This window comes from Semicossyphus pulcher, unplaced genomic scaffold (assembly GCF_022749685.1).
Source record: "Semicossyphus pulcher isolate SPU_LCO1_2020_fin unplaced genomic scaffold, fSemPul1.0.p SCAF_27, whole genome shotgun sequence".
NCBI classification, from domain to species: Eukaryota; Metazoa; Chordata; class Actinopteri; order Labriformes; family Labridae; genus Semicossyphus; species Semicossyphus pulcher.
Genome location: NW_027211701.1, coordinates 379,970 through 396,166, shown reverse-complemented (window position 1 = coordinate 396,166; position 16,197 = coordinate 379,970). Strand labels below are relative to the sequence as shown.

The window sequence follows — 16,197 nt, the reverse complement described above, 5'->3', positions numbered from 1 at the left end:
GTCTTACAGACGTGACGGTCAGGGAGTCCCTTTATCTAAAGTGAATCACACAGACTGAAACTGCTCTTCTATTTGCCCGACCGTTACATGCCAGACCGCAGCTCCATGTGGATCAGTACCTGGTTGCCCCCCATCCTGTGGCAGGGTCCGATCTCCACGTTTCCCCCATTGGTGTGTCCCATACTGTCGATACAGTAACTGGTCTCAAAGCCCCGAATCTACACAGAGTCAGGAAATTACACAACATGATGAACACAACCCTGACACAAACACTAACGGAGTGTGTGCGTGTGTGTGTGTGTGTGCGTGTGTGTGTGTGTGTGTGTGTGTGTGCGTGTGTGTGTGTGTGTGCGTGTGTGTGTGTGTGTGTGTTCTTACCTCCCCCCACTCCACATTTTTAGGAGGTAGAGGAAAATGCACAGGGATGTCGTACGCGATCTCCTCCATGAACCACTTGAAGCTCTTACAGCGATGCTCCTCCCTGAACCACACAACACACAGCAAACAGGTCAGTTAATTTTATGTGTAATAATATGTTAACTTATATTAACAGTTAACTACAGTTGTAGGTCTGGGCAGGTCTTAAAAAAGAAACACGGCTGCGACAGGACGTCTCGTGCCATGGAGCTCCATCCAGAAGCCTGAACCTTCTTGGTTACTTTGGGGCGACCAGCAGGAGTCTGGGGCTGGTTTCCTGGACTCTGCTGTGTCGTATTTGCACCATGTTTTATTCTACCACCTCTGTGTGGTGTCTCCACTCCCAGAGGCTGGTTTATGGTGGGAGAGAAAGTCTGCCACCGCATTCTGTGGCCTTGCAGGTAGATGGCCCTGAAGCTGGTAAAGCCAGAGAAAGCCCATACAAGGAAGGGCCTCGCAACCTGCAGCAGCAAGTTTAATTTGGTACCCCCTCGATGCTGAGACGTGTTTATTGAGCGGCATCATGTGGTCCAAGCCTCTGATCAAATAGAATGGAGATATTTATTTTATGCACTTCCCAAATCAGCACAAAAGGATATTAAAGGTATCAGTATCAGTAACTATGACATTTTATTAACATTAACAGATCCAACCCATTCCATTCCTCAAGTACTCAAGCTTATAGACACTTATGGTCAATTCTCAGGTTATAAAGTAAACGACAGCAAAAGTGAGGCAAGTCCACTGAATCAACAAACTTTTCAATCCCATTTCGGTTCTGCTCCTTTCAGCTGGAAGCCAAAAGGTACGAAATACCTGGGAATTAAGATCCGATTTCCTATTGGAAAACTGGTCAAGATAAATGCTCCTGACCTTCTTAAGACTGTCAGGGAGGACATCAAAAGATGGACAGACTTGCCTCTTTCCCGATGGGGTAAATCTGAAGTCATAGAAATGAATTTGTTACCAAGGCTGGCTTTTCTGATGTCCTCTCTACGGCTCAAATTTCCCCCAAACTGGTTTAAGGAAATTAATCAATTATTATCAGGCTTTCTATGGAATGATAAAAAAACAAGGATCTGTCATAAAAAACTAATTAACCCAGGAACCAGCGGTTAGGTTTACCAGATATCTATCAATATTATATTGCATACAACTCAAGATAGCCACTGCAATGGGCATACAGTGGTGTGAGACAGATTGGTTGTTGGGAAAGACTTGAGGAACAAAATTTAGAAGAACATAATAAACACTTAACTTTATCAGTCCTGTGGTATAATCCTAAAATCATTCCCGGCAGGACAACCCGCTGTTAGACTTAGTGATTCCTTACCTTCATGTCCGCTATGGAACAATCCTCTGTTCACTGCAGGTAGTAAATAATGTGTGGCAGCAGCACAATATTAAAGAGGTGGAACAAGTGATGGGAAGTGGAAATATGATCTCATCTAATGAGCTTTGGTCTGAAGGACAATTAAAATCTGTCATGAAATCATTCATTTCTAGAGGCATGGGTAAGAAAAGCGTCTCGGATGTGTTGCATGAACAGGAGAAGCAATTATAGTGTTCTGTTTCATACGTCCTTTGGACAGGCCGTCTTTAGGATGGGATGGCTTATAAAACTTGATTATTGAATCTTCATCAATAGTTGATTACAAAACAAATTGAAGAGACTAAAATACCAAAAACAAAATAATGTAAGGAGGAAATCTCCAGGAGTGTAGTCCCGATGTTTAAGTCATCTGACAGGTTGAAGTAACCTATATATGCTTAAAAGACTGTTTGCTCATAATATTACTTTTTAAAATGATTGCATTTGCTTGACAACTTAAAATCTGCTTGGTGTGATATTAGACAAAGATACGTTTTTACTTTTTTAAGGTTTAAGCATTTTATACTGGCAATGTTATTTGGTTTGTTTTATCTTGTTACAAAAAGAAAATACGATTTTTATAAGTTTGCATTTGTTATAATCAACATGTTGTTATGCTATGTTAAACGCCTCTGTAACTGCTGTAAGAAAATGTGTGTGTGTGTGTGTGTGTGTGTGTGTGTGTGTGTGTGTGCGTGTGTGTAAGCAGGAAGCAACTGTAGCTGCACAGGAAGTCACACAGAAACATGCCAGTTGTGACGTAGACAGAGCACGTGTTAAACTTTCTGTGACCCAGACATAGTGGGTGTATGACCTTTTTTTCTCCGAGACACAGCTGCTGTTATATTTTTATATCTATATTTTTTTTTTTTTTTTTTGAGCCAGCAGGTGTTCACACCTGTTTGACCCAGGGCCTTTCCAGCTAGAGTGCAGGTGCAGGGTCTTGACAAGTTCTTGACACGTGCATGTGCGCGAGAACGGACTGTTCATCAGTTTTACATGGAGAAAAAGGTCCGTTCACGCGCGTGTGGTACGAGGACAGAATGGTTATGTACTTTCCCCTTGCAGTATAAAAGCAGCTATCTCGTGCTGTTCGCGAGCCTTCTCACAAGACTCAAACCAGATCTCAATTGGCTTGTGAAGTCATACAGCATGAGAGTTTCTTAAAGCACTGATAGAAGTGTGGAGCACAGTTGTGAAGCTCGGAGTTTATTAGACGACTCGACAGTGAAGCAACAAACGTTTGTCTGAGATGGCTCGACTGCAATGATGTGAATAAAATCTTAGGAGGGACAGAACAGTAGGACACTAGATGAGGGAACTTTTGGTTCCTTCAGTTTAGAGCCCCCTGTTAATCTCTTTTATTTATTATTCTTTTGAGACTCAAATGAATATTGACGAGTCTGACTTAATAAAGAGATTCTGGTTTCTGTTTCTGTGAGTTGATCACACAAGGACGCACATAAGAGTTTTCTTCAGAGATCCTCGTGAAGCCCCCGAGAGGTAAGCTCATGCGCACCCACACTACGGCTACACGACTGACGACCTTAGGGCACACATATACACATATACATCTGGTAGAGAATCTGTCGGGGCCCCTCCCTGGGCCGGGGCCTGGTTAAAAGCTTATAACTGTTATGCTTTGTGAGGTTAGGGATCCTTACAGGTTCTTCAGACGGAGAGAAGAGATGACTGTAGGTTTCGGTATTCCCCTTGGTGACCCTGGGGAGGTCCAAAGAGAGACTCCTATAGGGGCTCAGTACGAGACAACAAAACTAAGTGAGTAGTAAAAAGTTTGTCAGGGAGTCGGGAGACCTACAGAAGCCGGTGGGAGAGAATCACACAGGGAAGCCTTACTACGCCTTCCCCCCCTTCCTGTCCGCACGCCTCAAGGCTCATAAGTGTCTCAGGTCGAGGACGAGGCCAGCGAGCGAGGAGCGAACACTAGGGGACCCACGGTGGTAACCGGACAAAGGGATAGAGAAACTAGCCGAGATTGATGTTAAGATTTAAAGTAATAAGTTGTTATTGATTTTCTGATAGAGGTAAAGTTAGAATTAGTCTTTAAAGAAAGAGATTCAAATTAAGATTTAAAGTGGAAAATCTTGTGAATTTTTTGAATAACATAGATTAAAGATTTGATATTTTAAATCTATATTAAAGTTATCTGACGTTTGTTATTGATTAAAATAGAGATCTTAAGTCAATCATTCCTCGAGGGCTAAGGGCCCGCTATGAGATGAGATGAGATGAGATGAGATGAGATGAGATGATTTGATATGAGATGAGATGAGATGAGATGAGATGATATGATATGATATGATATGATATGATATGATTTGATATGATATGATATGATATGATATGATATGATTTGAGATGAGATGAGATGAGATGAGATGATATGATATGATATGATTTGAGATGAGATGAGATGAGATGAGATGAGATGAGATGACATGACATGACATGACATGACATGACATGACATGAGATGACATGAGATGAGATGAGATGAGATGAGATGATATATGATTTGATATGATATGATATGACATGAGATGATATGATATGATATGATATGATATGATTTGATATGATATGACATGAGATGAGATGAGATGATATGATATGATATGAGATGATATGAGATGATATGACATGAGATGAGATGAGATGAGATGATATGACATGAGATGAGATGAGATGAGATGATATGACATGAGATGAGATGAGATGAGATGATATGATATGATATGAGATGATGTGATATGATATGATTTGATATGAGATGAGATGAGATGATATGAGATGATATGAGATGATGTGATATGATATGATTTGATATGATATGAGATGATATGATATGATATGATTTGATATGATATGAGATGATATGATATGATTTGATATGATATGAGATGATATGAGATGATATGATATGATTTGAGATGATATGAGATGATATGATATGATATGATATGATTTGATATGATATGAGATGATATGAGATGATATGATATGATTTGATATGATATGAGATGATATGATATGATATGATATGATTTGATATGATATGAGATGATATGATATGAGATGATTTGATATGATATGAGATGATATATGATTTGATATGATATGAGATGATATGAGATGATATGATTTGATATGATATGAGATGATATGATATGATATGATTTGATATGATATGAGATGATATGATATGATATGATTTGATATGAGATGATATGAGATGATATGAGATGATATGATATGATATGATTTGATATGATATGAGATGATATGATATGATTTGATATGATATGAGATGATATGATATGATATGAGATGATGTGATATATGATTTGATATATGAGATGATATGATATGATATGATTTGATATATGAGATGATATGATATGATTTGATATGATATGAGATGATATGAGATGATATGATATGATTTGAGATGATATGAGATGAGATGATATGAGATGATATGAGATGATGTGATATGATATGATTTGATATGATATGAGATGATATGATATGATATGATATGAGATGATATGAGATGATATGATTTGATATGATATGAGATGATATGACATGAGATGAGATGAGATGAGATGACATGATATGAGATGATATGAGATGAGATGACATGAGATGAGATGAGATGAGATGAGATGAGATGACATGACATGATTTGAGATGAGATGATTTGATATGATATGAGATGATATGAGATGATATGAGATGAGATGAGATGAGATGACATGATTTGAGATGAGATGATTTGATATGATATGAGATGAGATGAGATGATATGACATGACATGAGATGAGATGATTTGATATGATATGAGATGATATGAGATGATATGACATGAGATGAGATGAGATGAGATGACATGAGATGAGATGATTTGATATGATATGAGATGAGATGAGATGAGATGAGATGACATGAGATGAGATGAGATGAGATGAGATGAGATGACATGACATGACATGACATGAGATGACATGAGATGACATGATTTGAGATGAGATGATTTGATATGATATGATATGATATGAGATGATATGATATGATATGATATGATTTGAGATGAGATGAGATGATATGAGATGATATGATATGATATGATATATGATTTGAGATGAGATGAGATGAGATGAGATGAGATGATTTGAGATGATATGATATGATTTGAGATGAGATGAGATGATATGATATGATATGATATGATATGATATATGATTTGAGATGAGATGAGATGAGATGATATGATATGATTTGAGATGATATGATATGATATGATTTGAGATGAGATGAGATGATATGATATGATATGATATATGATTTGAGATGAGATGATATGAGATGAGATGAGATGAGATGAGATGATATGATATGATTTGAGATGATATGATATGATATGATTTGAGATGAGATGATATGATATGATATGATTTGAGATGAGATGATTTGATATGAGATGATATGAGATGATATGATATGATATGATATGATATGATATGATTTGAGATGAGATGAGATGATATGAGATGATATGATATGATATGATATGATATGATTTGAGATGAGATGAGATGAGATGATATGATATGAGATGATATGATATGAGATGATATGAGATGATATGACATGAGATGAGATGAGATGAGATGATATGATATGATTTGAGATGATATGATATGATATGATATGATATGATTTGAGATGAGATGAGATGATTTGAGATGAGATGAGATGAGATGAGATGAGATGATTTGATATGAGATGATTTGATATGAGATGATATGATATGAGATGATATGACATGAGATGAGATGAGATGATTTGATATGAGATGATATGATATGAGATGATATGAGATGAGATGAGATGAGATGAGATGAGATGATATTACACCCTGTATATTGAATAAAATGGATTGATGATCCAAACTGTGCTGGCATGGTTGTGAAGTAGAGCGTGCACTCAGGCATTCGTGGTGTCGCCCACTCAAACTATTTCGGTCTGACATTGCTAAAGACCTGTCACGTAAGAGCTCTTTGTAATATTTGACTGCCTCAGAAAATAATAATAATTGGAAGATGTACTTTTTAATCTTTATAATCCCTGAAATATTCTGCAACCCCCCAGTTTTACTCCTTGTGTTGTTTTTGATGGTGTCTGTGTTGTTTTGTTTGTGCTGTGAAAATAAAGAAGTAAAGCCTAAAAAAAATAAACATGGCCGACAATACAGGGAGGGGCTTCAGGTGGGTAACTGGTCGTGAACTGAGACATTCAGAGTTGTTAAACAGTGTGGTTAAGAGAGGCAAACTGATAGACCTGTTTCATATCCATAACTGTGTGTTACCTGAAGCGCTTGAGCTCACTGATGTCTCCGTAGGCCAGCGTGAGAGTCTCTGGACGACTGGCGTAAAAGTAGTCCTTATATTCATCCCACCACACCTCCACCACACGCACATAGTTCTGTCCACACACACACACACACACACACACACACGGTGATGTTCAGGAGGTGTTGTTCATGGTCATAATCTACATTAGAGCACATGAATGACTTTTCTTCTCCTGCAGCGATCACAGGTCAAGATAACATGGACCCAGAGTCAGTCAGATATTATAATGATGATGATGTAAGCGTGTTTCTTCAGCTCCATTACTGTGAACCCTAGATCTATCCTCTGTTACTGAACGTGTTCAATGATCTGTCGAGCTTTCACTCCCAATCTCAATATAACAACAGCTTCTCTGGTATTTTTGGCCAAATACAACACTGCCTTTTTCCTTAGATGCACACCTGTGTGCAGGTGTGTCTCTGTGTGAGCGGCTCTACCTTCAGAGTGGGGGATGATCCGACGTGTGCAGGAGTGGGGTTACCCTGCCATCCCTTCATTCTGTAGATGTGACCGACCCGAGAGCACGGCACGAAGAGCAGCTGACCGCCACACTGCCAGATCTACAACACACACACACACACACACACACACACACACACACACATAAGTACAAGATATGTCTCTGAAACCTTTGAATAATGTGTGCATTAACTGCAGTAGTCCGTGTGCACCTTGTAGGATATTTCAAAGTTTTCTCCTCCCCAGATCTGCAGTCCTGGATCATACAGACCCAGCTCAAAGAAGAACTCTCTCTCTATAGCAAACAGACCCCCTGCCATGGCTGGAGACCTGCAGACAGACACACACACACACACACACACACACAAACTCAAACAGGTGAGAAAACACGACAGGTATGCGAGGGAAACTTCTCATAAAGGGACAATGTGTGAACATTATTATGACCAACAGTGAGCACACGGATCAGACAGACAGCCTCAGCACAGAGAGAAGTTAGTGGAAGCAGAGCTGAGGAAGAGAGCAGCACACAGACATGATGAATGAAGAGGTGACAGGGTGAGGGGGGTGATGGTGCCCCAGTCCAGACCAGAATCACACCAGAAGCTCCCAGTAGACCCCAACAACATGTACCAGCACTGACCGGGGTTTCGATCAGGACCCGGTCAGTTCGCTCTGAGGTCTAATACTGTTCAAAGACCCTTCAGTTTAAGTTAGTTACACTGAACACATCACAGAGTCAGACTGACAGGAGACGTGAGAGTAAATCCCACTGAGGTAGACAGACTGGACAACAACAACCAGTGAGACAACAACCAGTTTACTGTGGTTTGCATGTGTTTGTCTCTGAGCTGACCCTGTCCACATCAGTCAGTGGGCGTTTGTTTTACGTACCTATATGGCTCAGTGCGAGTCTTTCTGAGTTTTTTTTCTCTGTCGCCCAGAGGAACTCTCTTCCAGAGCATGCTCCAGTCCCAGGCACCTCTAGCAAAGTTGTCCTTGTCTCCTCCACCCTGGGACCGAATGGAGTAACTGTCGCCATCTATGCCGTCGACGAGAGGCACCGTACACACCGTTCTGACAGAGGTGGGGCATGCAAACAGAATACATGGGGGGTGTGGTGGTGAAGTACATGCAGGACAAAAAGGCAGACACAGATAGCAGTGCACAGAGACGTATGGTTAGCATACTGCCAGCTCTCTGCAGTGTGAGTACCGGTAGGGCTGCGTGGTGTGTTTTCTATTGGCCTTCTCTCTGTGGCCCAAAGGGACTCGCTTCCACAGCAGACTCCAGTCCCAAGCTCCCCGAGCCAGCCCGTCCTCATCTCCACCCTGCTGGGGCTCCATACATTACCATCTATATAGACTATCAGAGGCACAGTAAACTGGACTCTCTGTATGTTGCAAAATGGGTCTTTAAGGCGAGCTCTTTCTTGGGTTTAAGATGGGCTCAGTGTCTGTGTCTGTGTTGACGTCTAGCAGACAGCCAGCAGGATCCACCTGTCAATCAAGTGATCATTTAAGGCTTAATATAATTAAAACGGGTGTGTTATAAAAACATTCACCCCCCGTACAGTTATCTTGAACAATAAAATTAGCTATTTATAACAAAACCGTTTTTTGTAGCAGGCTGTAAACATGTTTATTTCTGCTGTAATGTTAATTCTTGTTTTCTGGAGCCTCAAGTGGCCGCTCGAGGAACCGCAGTTTTTTGCACTTCTGCATTGGCTTCATTTTTCAACACCGGAGTTTGCCACTTGGGTTTAAGCTTGGCTATCTGTTCAGTTTAAGCTAGGCTATTTGCGTTGTTACTAATGTAGCTCAGCGTAAGTTCAAGAAGGAAGAATGTAATTAATTAATCTATAGCCTTCATTTATCATGTCACGTTCTCTCTCTCTACCTCTCTGTCCTTCCTGTCTGGTGATCAGCTGATTATGGGCGAATACTATTCAAGTACTAAACCAACCAGAGTTAGCCTTGACGTCTGTCGACCAATCATCCCTCTGCTGTCAAACTTTAAATCTGTCCTCTCTTCCGCAGACAGTTTGTCGCTTCAGCTTGATCACTGCGACCCTCCTCCACCCCGTTCACCTCAGCTCATCCTGTCTTCACCATCATCACCACCACCAGTGTCTAGACTCCATCAGGGGGGTATCCCATCCTGCTCTCGGCCTCTCGACATCTTCAAGTACATGAAGACATCACGATGGAGCCAAAGACTTTGCACATATCATTCTTTCCAAACTTATAAAGAAATAATTGTTCAATGTTAATGAAGTCTCTCCTGATTGAAATAATATACATACACTGCTTGTGTATGTAACATGGTGTGTCTGACAGAACCACGTGTATCAGGAAGAGCTGAGCTGAAATATAAACAGTCTGAAGACACGCTCTGCTGCATGACCGTCAGCCTTCATAAAATCAACACTCCTTGAAAGCACATCACGTGTGTGTGTGTGTGTGTGTGTGTGTGTGTGTTACCTGTCCTTTGATATAGGAGCGACCAGAGGGGCGTACCAGTTGGCCTCAACCTCACAATGAGCATCCAGGTAGATCAGCACCTGCAGAACAAACAGCCGAGGTCTGAGGGCAACATGTCAAACTATAGTTCCGTTGGAGTTTTTGGAGCTCAAGTGGGCTATGACTGAGAAATTTAGGGAGTATCTGCTTGGCCACAAGTGTGTTGTCTTCACAGACAACAATCCACTCAGCCACCTGTTTTCTGTAAAGCTTGGTGCCATGAAGCAACGCTGGGCAGCACAGCTTGCATCCTTTGATTTTTAAATCAGGTACCGCTCTGGGATGAGCAATAAAAATGCTGACGCTCGATTTCGTCGGCAATCACCTGGAGCACCAGAGCTGGAAGCTATGCTCCCAGGCACGTCGCTCCCCAGGCCCTAACAACAGGCCCTGCAGGTGCCAAAGACGAAGCCACGCAAACGGCTGTCACAGCCCTGCCACATCATCCTCTCTCTGACCTTTGTGTGCTTCAGCAAGCTGATCCCATCCTTAAAGAGCTCTTGGAGCTCTGGACGAGAAAGCAACGGCCCAATAGGCAGGAGCGCGAGAAGCTGTCCCAGGCTGTTCTGGCATTGTTGCGGCAATGGGAAGGGTTGGTTGAGAGGAATGGAGTCCTCTATCGCCAGGTCTTTCGGCCTGATGGTGCTGAGGCAGTGTTTCAACTGCTCCTACCTTCTGCCTTAAAAAAGGAGGTTTTGACATAGGTTTACCAGAGGCATGGCCACCATGGGGTTGAACAAACCTTGGAGCTACTCCGACAGCATTGCTACCGGCCAGGTATGGCTTCTGAAGTGGCCTGCTACTGTCAGACCTGTGAGAGGTGTCAGGTAGCCAAGGACACCCAACGGCCTGTTCGTAGTTCCATGGGGCATCTGCTGGCGCCTAATGAGATTCTTGCCATGGACTACACAGTGCTGAAAGCTACCCATCATGGGATCAAAAACGTCCTGGTCATGACTGATGTTTTCACCAAGTATACGCTGGCTATTCCCACCTGTGACCAACGAGCTTCCACTGTGGCTCAGGTGCTTGTGACAGAGTGGTTTTCAAAGTTTGGTGTTCCCGCCCGTTTCCATTCGGACCAGGGCAGAAACTTTGAGAGCTCCCTGATCCGGCAGTTGTGTGCCCTCTTTGGTATTGAAAATTCCTGCACCACTCCGTACCATCCGGCTGGCAACGGTCAGTGTGAGCAGATCAATCGTATGCTGCATGACTTGCTCCGCACCCTGCCTGCGTTGTGAAAGCAGCACTGGAACTCTTGACTGCCACAGTTACTGTATTCGTACAACACCCTGTTGGTGGTGAGGTTGACGAATGGATTCAGGAACACCAGTCTCCGTTGCAGGTTGCTTTTCTGCAACCCATTTACTCTGACACCAGCGAGGTGGTAGTTCGGCGGACAGCACGGTCGACTGCAGGTCAACATTCTAATGTCCACCATCTTCCAAGATCAGTGGGAGAATTGGCACTTGGTGCTGCAACTCCCCTGCTCCAGTGTCCAATGCAGTGTCAGCTCTCTTCAGACCATGGAACTAACCTGGCTTTGGCCTTGCCTGCACCATTGTCGGGCGACGATGAAAAAGGGGAGGGTAGATTGTAGCAGGCTGAAATGCCTCATCTGTGCTCCTTTCGAGGGGTCCTTGTTAGCCCATCACCGCCTGAGGGCACCCTATAAAGAGATGTAGTGTGTCATCTTGTCGCCCTCTTTGCTGTTTGGCTCGTACACCCCACCCACTTCCAGGTTGCTCTGCTCCCGTCTGCTTGCGTCCACCGGTACAGATATGTTAGCTGTTGCTGCCTTGTTTGAAATAAAGTGCCTTGTTGCGCTGCTATACTAGCCGTTTGCTTGTTTTAGACGCTCCCATGTGGATCTCTCTTGGCTCTCGTGGCTGTTTTGGCTCTTGTGGCATGATCGTGAAGGCTCTCTCCTCCTCTCCCTCTGAGGCGAGCGGATACTGGCTAATTGGTATGTATGCCCCACAATAATCATGATAGCATGTAGCTGTAGCTAGCAGTGTTAATGTGACCGGGTGCCCTTTGGGGCACTCCTGACCTCTGTGTGGCGCTGCGCCAGTCCTCCCGGGACTTAAGGTGTTGGTCGGGGCACGCCTTTAAAAAGGTGTCGTCACCAAACCGGCCCCCTTTTTCCTGGCCCCGACAGTCAGCGTCTGTAAGTGACGGAGACAGGTGAATTGTTTGGCATGGGCAGACACAGAGTTGTGCGCAGTTTGGCGTCGCCTTAATGTGTGCTTGAGGAAAATAGAGGTAAGCTGTACATTTTCACCTGCTTGACGCACCTTATGGGGCATAATCGTTACATGTTGCTGTTTGATTTCTTGTCCTCCGTGCAGCACAGCTGGGGTGGCTGCAGAGAGAAACTGTTGTGTTGCGGAAGAGGCAAGCAAATCCGAACAGTGTGGTTGGCGTGGCCGGCGGGGTGGTGCTGGCACCGGTAGGATTTGCGCTCCGCTTGGCCGTGGGTGTGTGTCCGACGCAGCGTGACTTTGGGGTAAGCCGCCTCACTTGTCTGGCTTGTGTTAAATGTATGGATGTTAGGTTGTGACACACTCTTCTCTGTTGTACAGATACGGTTTCCATCCGGCATCACGCATCGCAGCGTACCCCTGATACAACTATTCTCCCTGGCAGCAGCTGTGGGAGGACGCCGGCTTTAATCGGCCACTCATAGACGGACACTGCTGTTTCTTTTTGTTCTGTTATATGGTTTTTGTTATACTTTAGTTTAAGTCAGTTCTTCGTTTCATTTGGTTTTCCCTCAAGTTCGTTTTGTTTAATTGTTACTTACATGACTTTCTCTTTGTTTGTCTTTATTTTGTGTTGAATTAATGACATTAGACAGGCCGGGAAAGGTGTTTTAGAGGTCGGGTGAGGCAGGTCGCCCACCTGCCCATCTTTCTTTTAATGGGGCTGGAAAGACACCCTTATTGTTTGTTTCACTTTAGCTGGATGTTTTCTTTTCTTTATTTGGTACATTACACACTTTGAGTATTGTTTAAGCTTGGGTTTTGTTCTTTTCTAAGTTGAGCATTACTGCATTCATTTTGAGCATTTACTTGATTTGTACATTTGGATTTGGTTTATTTTTCTTCTCTTTATAATTTAGTTGCGTTTCATGTTTAATTATTATTATTTTGCACAAGGAGGGAGACAACTCTGTGCTGGTGCCGTGGGCCGACACGAGCGGCAGTTCCCTTCCCTGGTGGTGGTGTTTTTCACTAATCACTTGGTTGTTTGATTCACGGTGGCGTTTGATTTGGATATTTTCTCCCTGGTTGCCCTGCCGCCGTGCTAAGCCCCAGCCCTGACTTATTTCTGTTGCCCCCCACTTGTGCACATTTTGTATTACCTGTTCCAGCCCTTTTTTAAAGGAGATAATTGTCTTTAAAAATAGAAAATAAAGTGTTTATAGGTTTTATGGGAATCACGTCTCCAGCCCTGTGTTTATCGAACCTGCGTAACTTAAAATTATCATATTAACTGTTTAGAAGAACAAGTATATTCCCGGGGATGAAATTCACATTCATTCAAACTCACAGCTGGCTTCATTGCTGTGGTACTGTGCGCTGAAACCTCAAAAAAGAAGAGGCGCCGGCGCCAGTGGCCAGTAAATGTTCGATTTGCGGAGGAAACGTTGAACAGGCATTCATGCTGTTGCCACAGCTCAACCAATCTCGCCTTCATATTTCTGTTCCACCGACGCGTCGCCATGGTGAGTTATCACTTTGCGCAGGCGCACTGAGGGAGAAATGCCCCGATCGGCTCGAGGCTCTGCTTCCACTGTGTGAAAGCCTTTGCCGGCCAACCAAAATTTCTGACATGTCAGAAATTCATCCAACCGTCCGGGAGCAAATGATCGCCCCCCCCACCCCCCCCCCCCCATACACTGCACGGAAAAATACGCCCGACGAAACGGGAAGTTGGGCCAAGCGTCGGCAGGTCGTGCGTCTCAAAATTCGAGTCAAAAATGGGCTTAAATCGTACAGTGTATGCCCGGCTTAAACTGTTTTAACCACCAGCCTTTTATTAACTGCATGGGGATTGGGAGATCTGTTGGGGTTTATTTGGTTGAAGTTTACATTTCATTAGATTAGTATTTGTTTGGGTTTCTTTCATGTCTTCCTTTGCTGTTTATTTCCTTGAGTTGGTAGTTTTTTGTCTTTTGGTTTATTACTTTGAGTTTGATCGCTTTGAGTTATTCTCTTTATTAGCTATGATATTTCTTATTTCGTAATAGCGATTGTTTGTTTTGTGATTTGCTTTTGAATTGTTTTCTTTATCAATCTACTGATTGTTAGTTTTCAGTTGCTTTAAATTATGGTATTTTTCACAACTGATATTTCTTTTTTTTTAGTTTAATTCTACCCGTACTCATTAGTTGAGGTGATCAGTCAGTCCCCTTGATTAATATAATTTGTTGTTTTTAGTTTTGTTTCATTTCTTTATTACTCATTTCAGCAGCACATAACATTTAGTTTGTGTGTTGGTAGCTGCCAAACCCACAGTGTTGATATTTTTGTGTTATATTCTTTTGGGTACATTGATACTGTTGTTTTGGGTGCGACCCCACTAATTTTCCTTTTAGTCCTTTCAGTTGCTGAGAGCCACGGGTGGAGGTGTTGGTGTCCCCAACTGTGTGCTGTGCCTGGTGTGGGCTACCTCACGACTGTGTGCATGTGTGTGCGACTGGCACGTGTGATTGAGGGTGATTTACTTTTCGTGCGCCTTGGTTCCCTGGGATTTCCCCCTCACCTGGCGTCAGCTCATCACTAGCGGTAAGCCTCAGCTGCTGTTTGGTTCCCTTCCCCTCTGTTCCTCAAGTCCCCCTGTTTTACTGGTTTTATTTATTGTCAACTTTATATTGTTTAATAAACTTTGTTTTACTTTGCAACTGGACCCACGTCTCTTGCCTCTCAGTTTAAGGAACCTGAGTGCCTGTTCTAATTCCTTGGGTGCAATTCCCAAGGCGGCGTTGTCAGACGCATGAATGTATAAAGTAAGGTTATACCTCTACCTCTAACTTGTCACACCACTTAGGGTTGCCACACATACCTGCTGTCCAGCGTCAGCCTGTGACCACCAGAACTGTACGAAGGTGGTCAAAGGACGCCGAAGAGACTCTACAGGGCTGTTTAGAGGCAACTGACTGGGATGTTTTCTGTGACATGAGGACATAAATGGACTCACAACAACCATAACTGATGAGGTCAATTTTTGTACGGACAATCTCATCCCCACCAAAACTGTGCGCTGTTTTGAAAATAATAAACCCTGGGTGAGTAAGGGCATTATAACAACACTGAACAGGAAGAAGGCTGCATTCAGGAGAGGAGACAAGGAGGAGATGAAGAAGGTGCAGACTGAACTGAGGGAGAAGATCGCAGAGGGTAAGGAGAGCTACAGGAGGAAGCTTGAGGGCAAACTCGAAGAGAACAACATGAGGGAGGTGTGCAGTGGGATGAGAACCATCACTGGTCACCGTAAGAAGACAGACCAGGGGATTGAATATGATCTACATGAGGCCAGCAAGTTTAACCTGTTCTTCAGCTGGTTTGTCAGCCCACTCTACCTCCAGCTCCTCTGAGGACTCCCCTCCCCTTTGTGCACTTTATAGCTCTCTGCCCATTGACTTCACATGTCATAAGGTCACTGCAGAGGATCATCCTGAAGCACCTCTGTACCATCGTCGAGCCATCATTGGACCCCCTGCAGTTCGCCTACCAGCCCCATATTGGAGTGGAGGATGCCGTCATCTTTCTGCTGCACAGGGCTTATTCTCACCTGGAGGAGGCAGGCAGCACGGTGAGCGTCTCCTGTGACTTGTCCAGTGCTTTTAACACCATACGACCTTCCCTGCCGAGGAAGAAGCTACTGGACATGCAGGTGGATGCTCCACTAGTGGCCTGGGTTACAAACTACCTCACCCACAGTATGTGAGGCTACAGAACATGTCAGACACCATTGTGAGCA

General features: G+C 43.2%; 1 protein-coding gene across 2 annotated transcripts in view; it reads right to left on the bottom strand.

Annotated features, from left to right (window-relative positions):
* LOC138604881 (N-acetylgalactosaminyltransferase 7-like) overlaps positions 1-16,197 on the bottom strand; it is a 30,194-nt gene that overhangs the window by 2,509 nt on the left and 11,488 nt on the right. For both annotated transcript variants that reach the window (XM_069676912.1, XM_069676911.1), the window contains 7 exons: positions 10,171-10,250; positions 8,582-8,764; positions 7,900-8,017; positions 7,666-7,788; positions 7,183-7,298; positions 379-481; positions 120-218 (listed from right to left, as the gene is read on the bottom strand). In XM_069676912.1, coding sequence (XP_069533013.1) covers positions 120-218; positions 379-481; positions 7,183-7,298; positions 7,666-7,788; positions 7,900-8,017; positions 8,582-8,764; positions 10,171-10,250 — 822 coding nt within the window. The remainder of the gene's footprint in view (positions 1-119; positions 219-378; positions 482-7,182; positions 7,299-7,665; positions 7,789-7,899; positions 8,018-8,581; positions 8,765-10,170; positions 10,251-16,197) is intronic.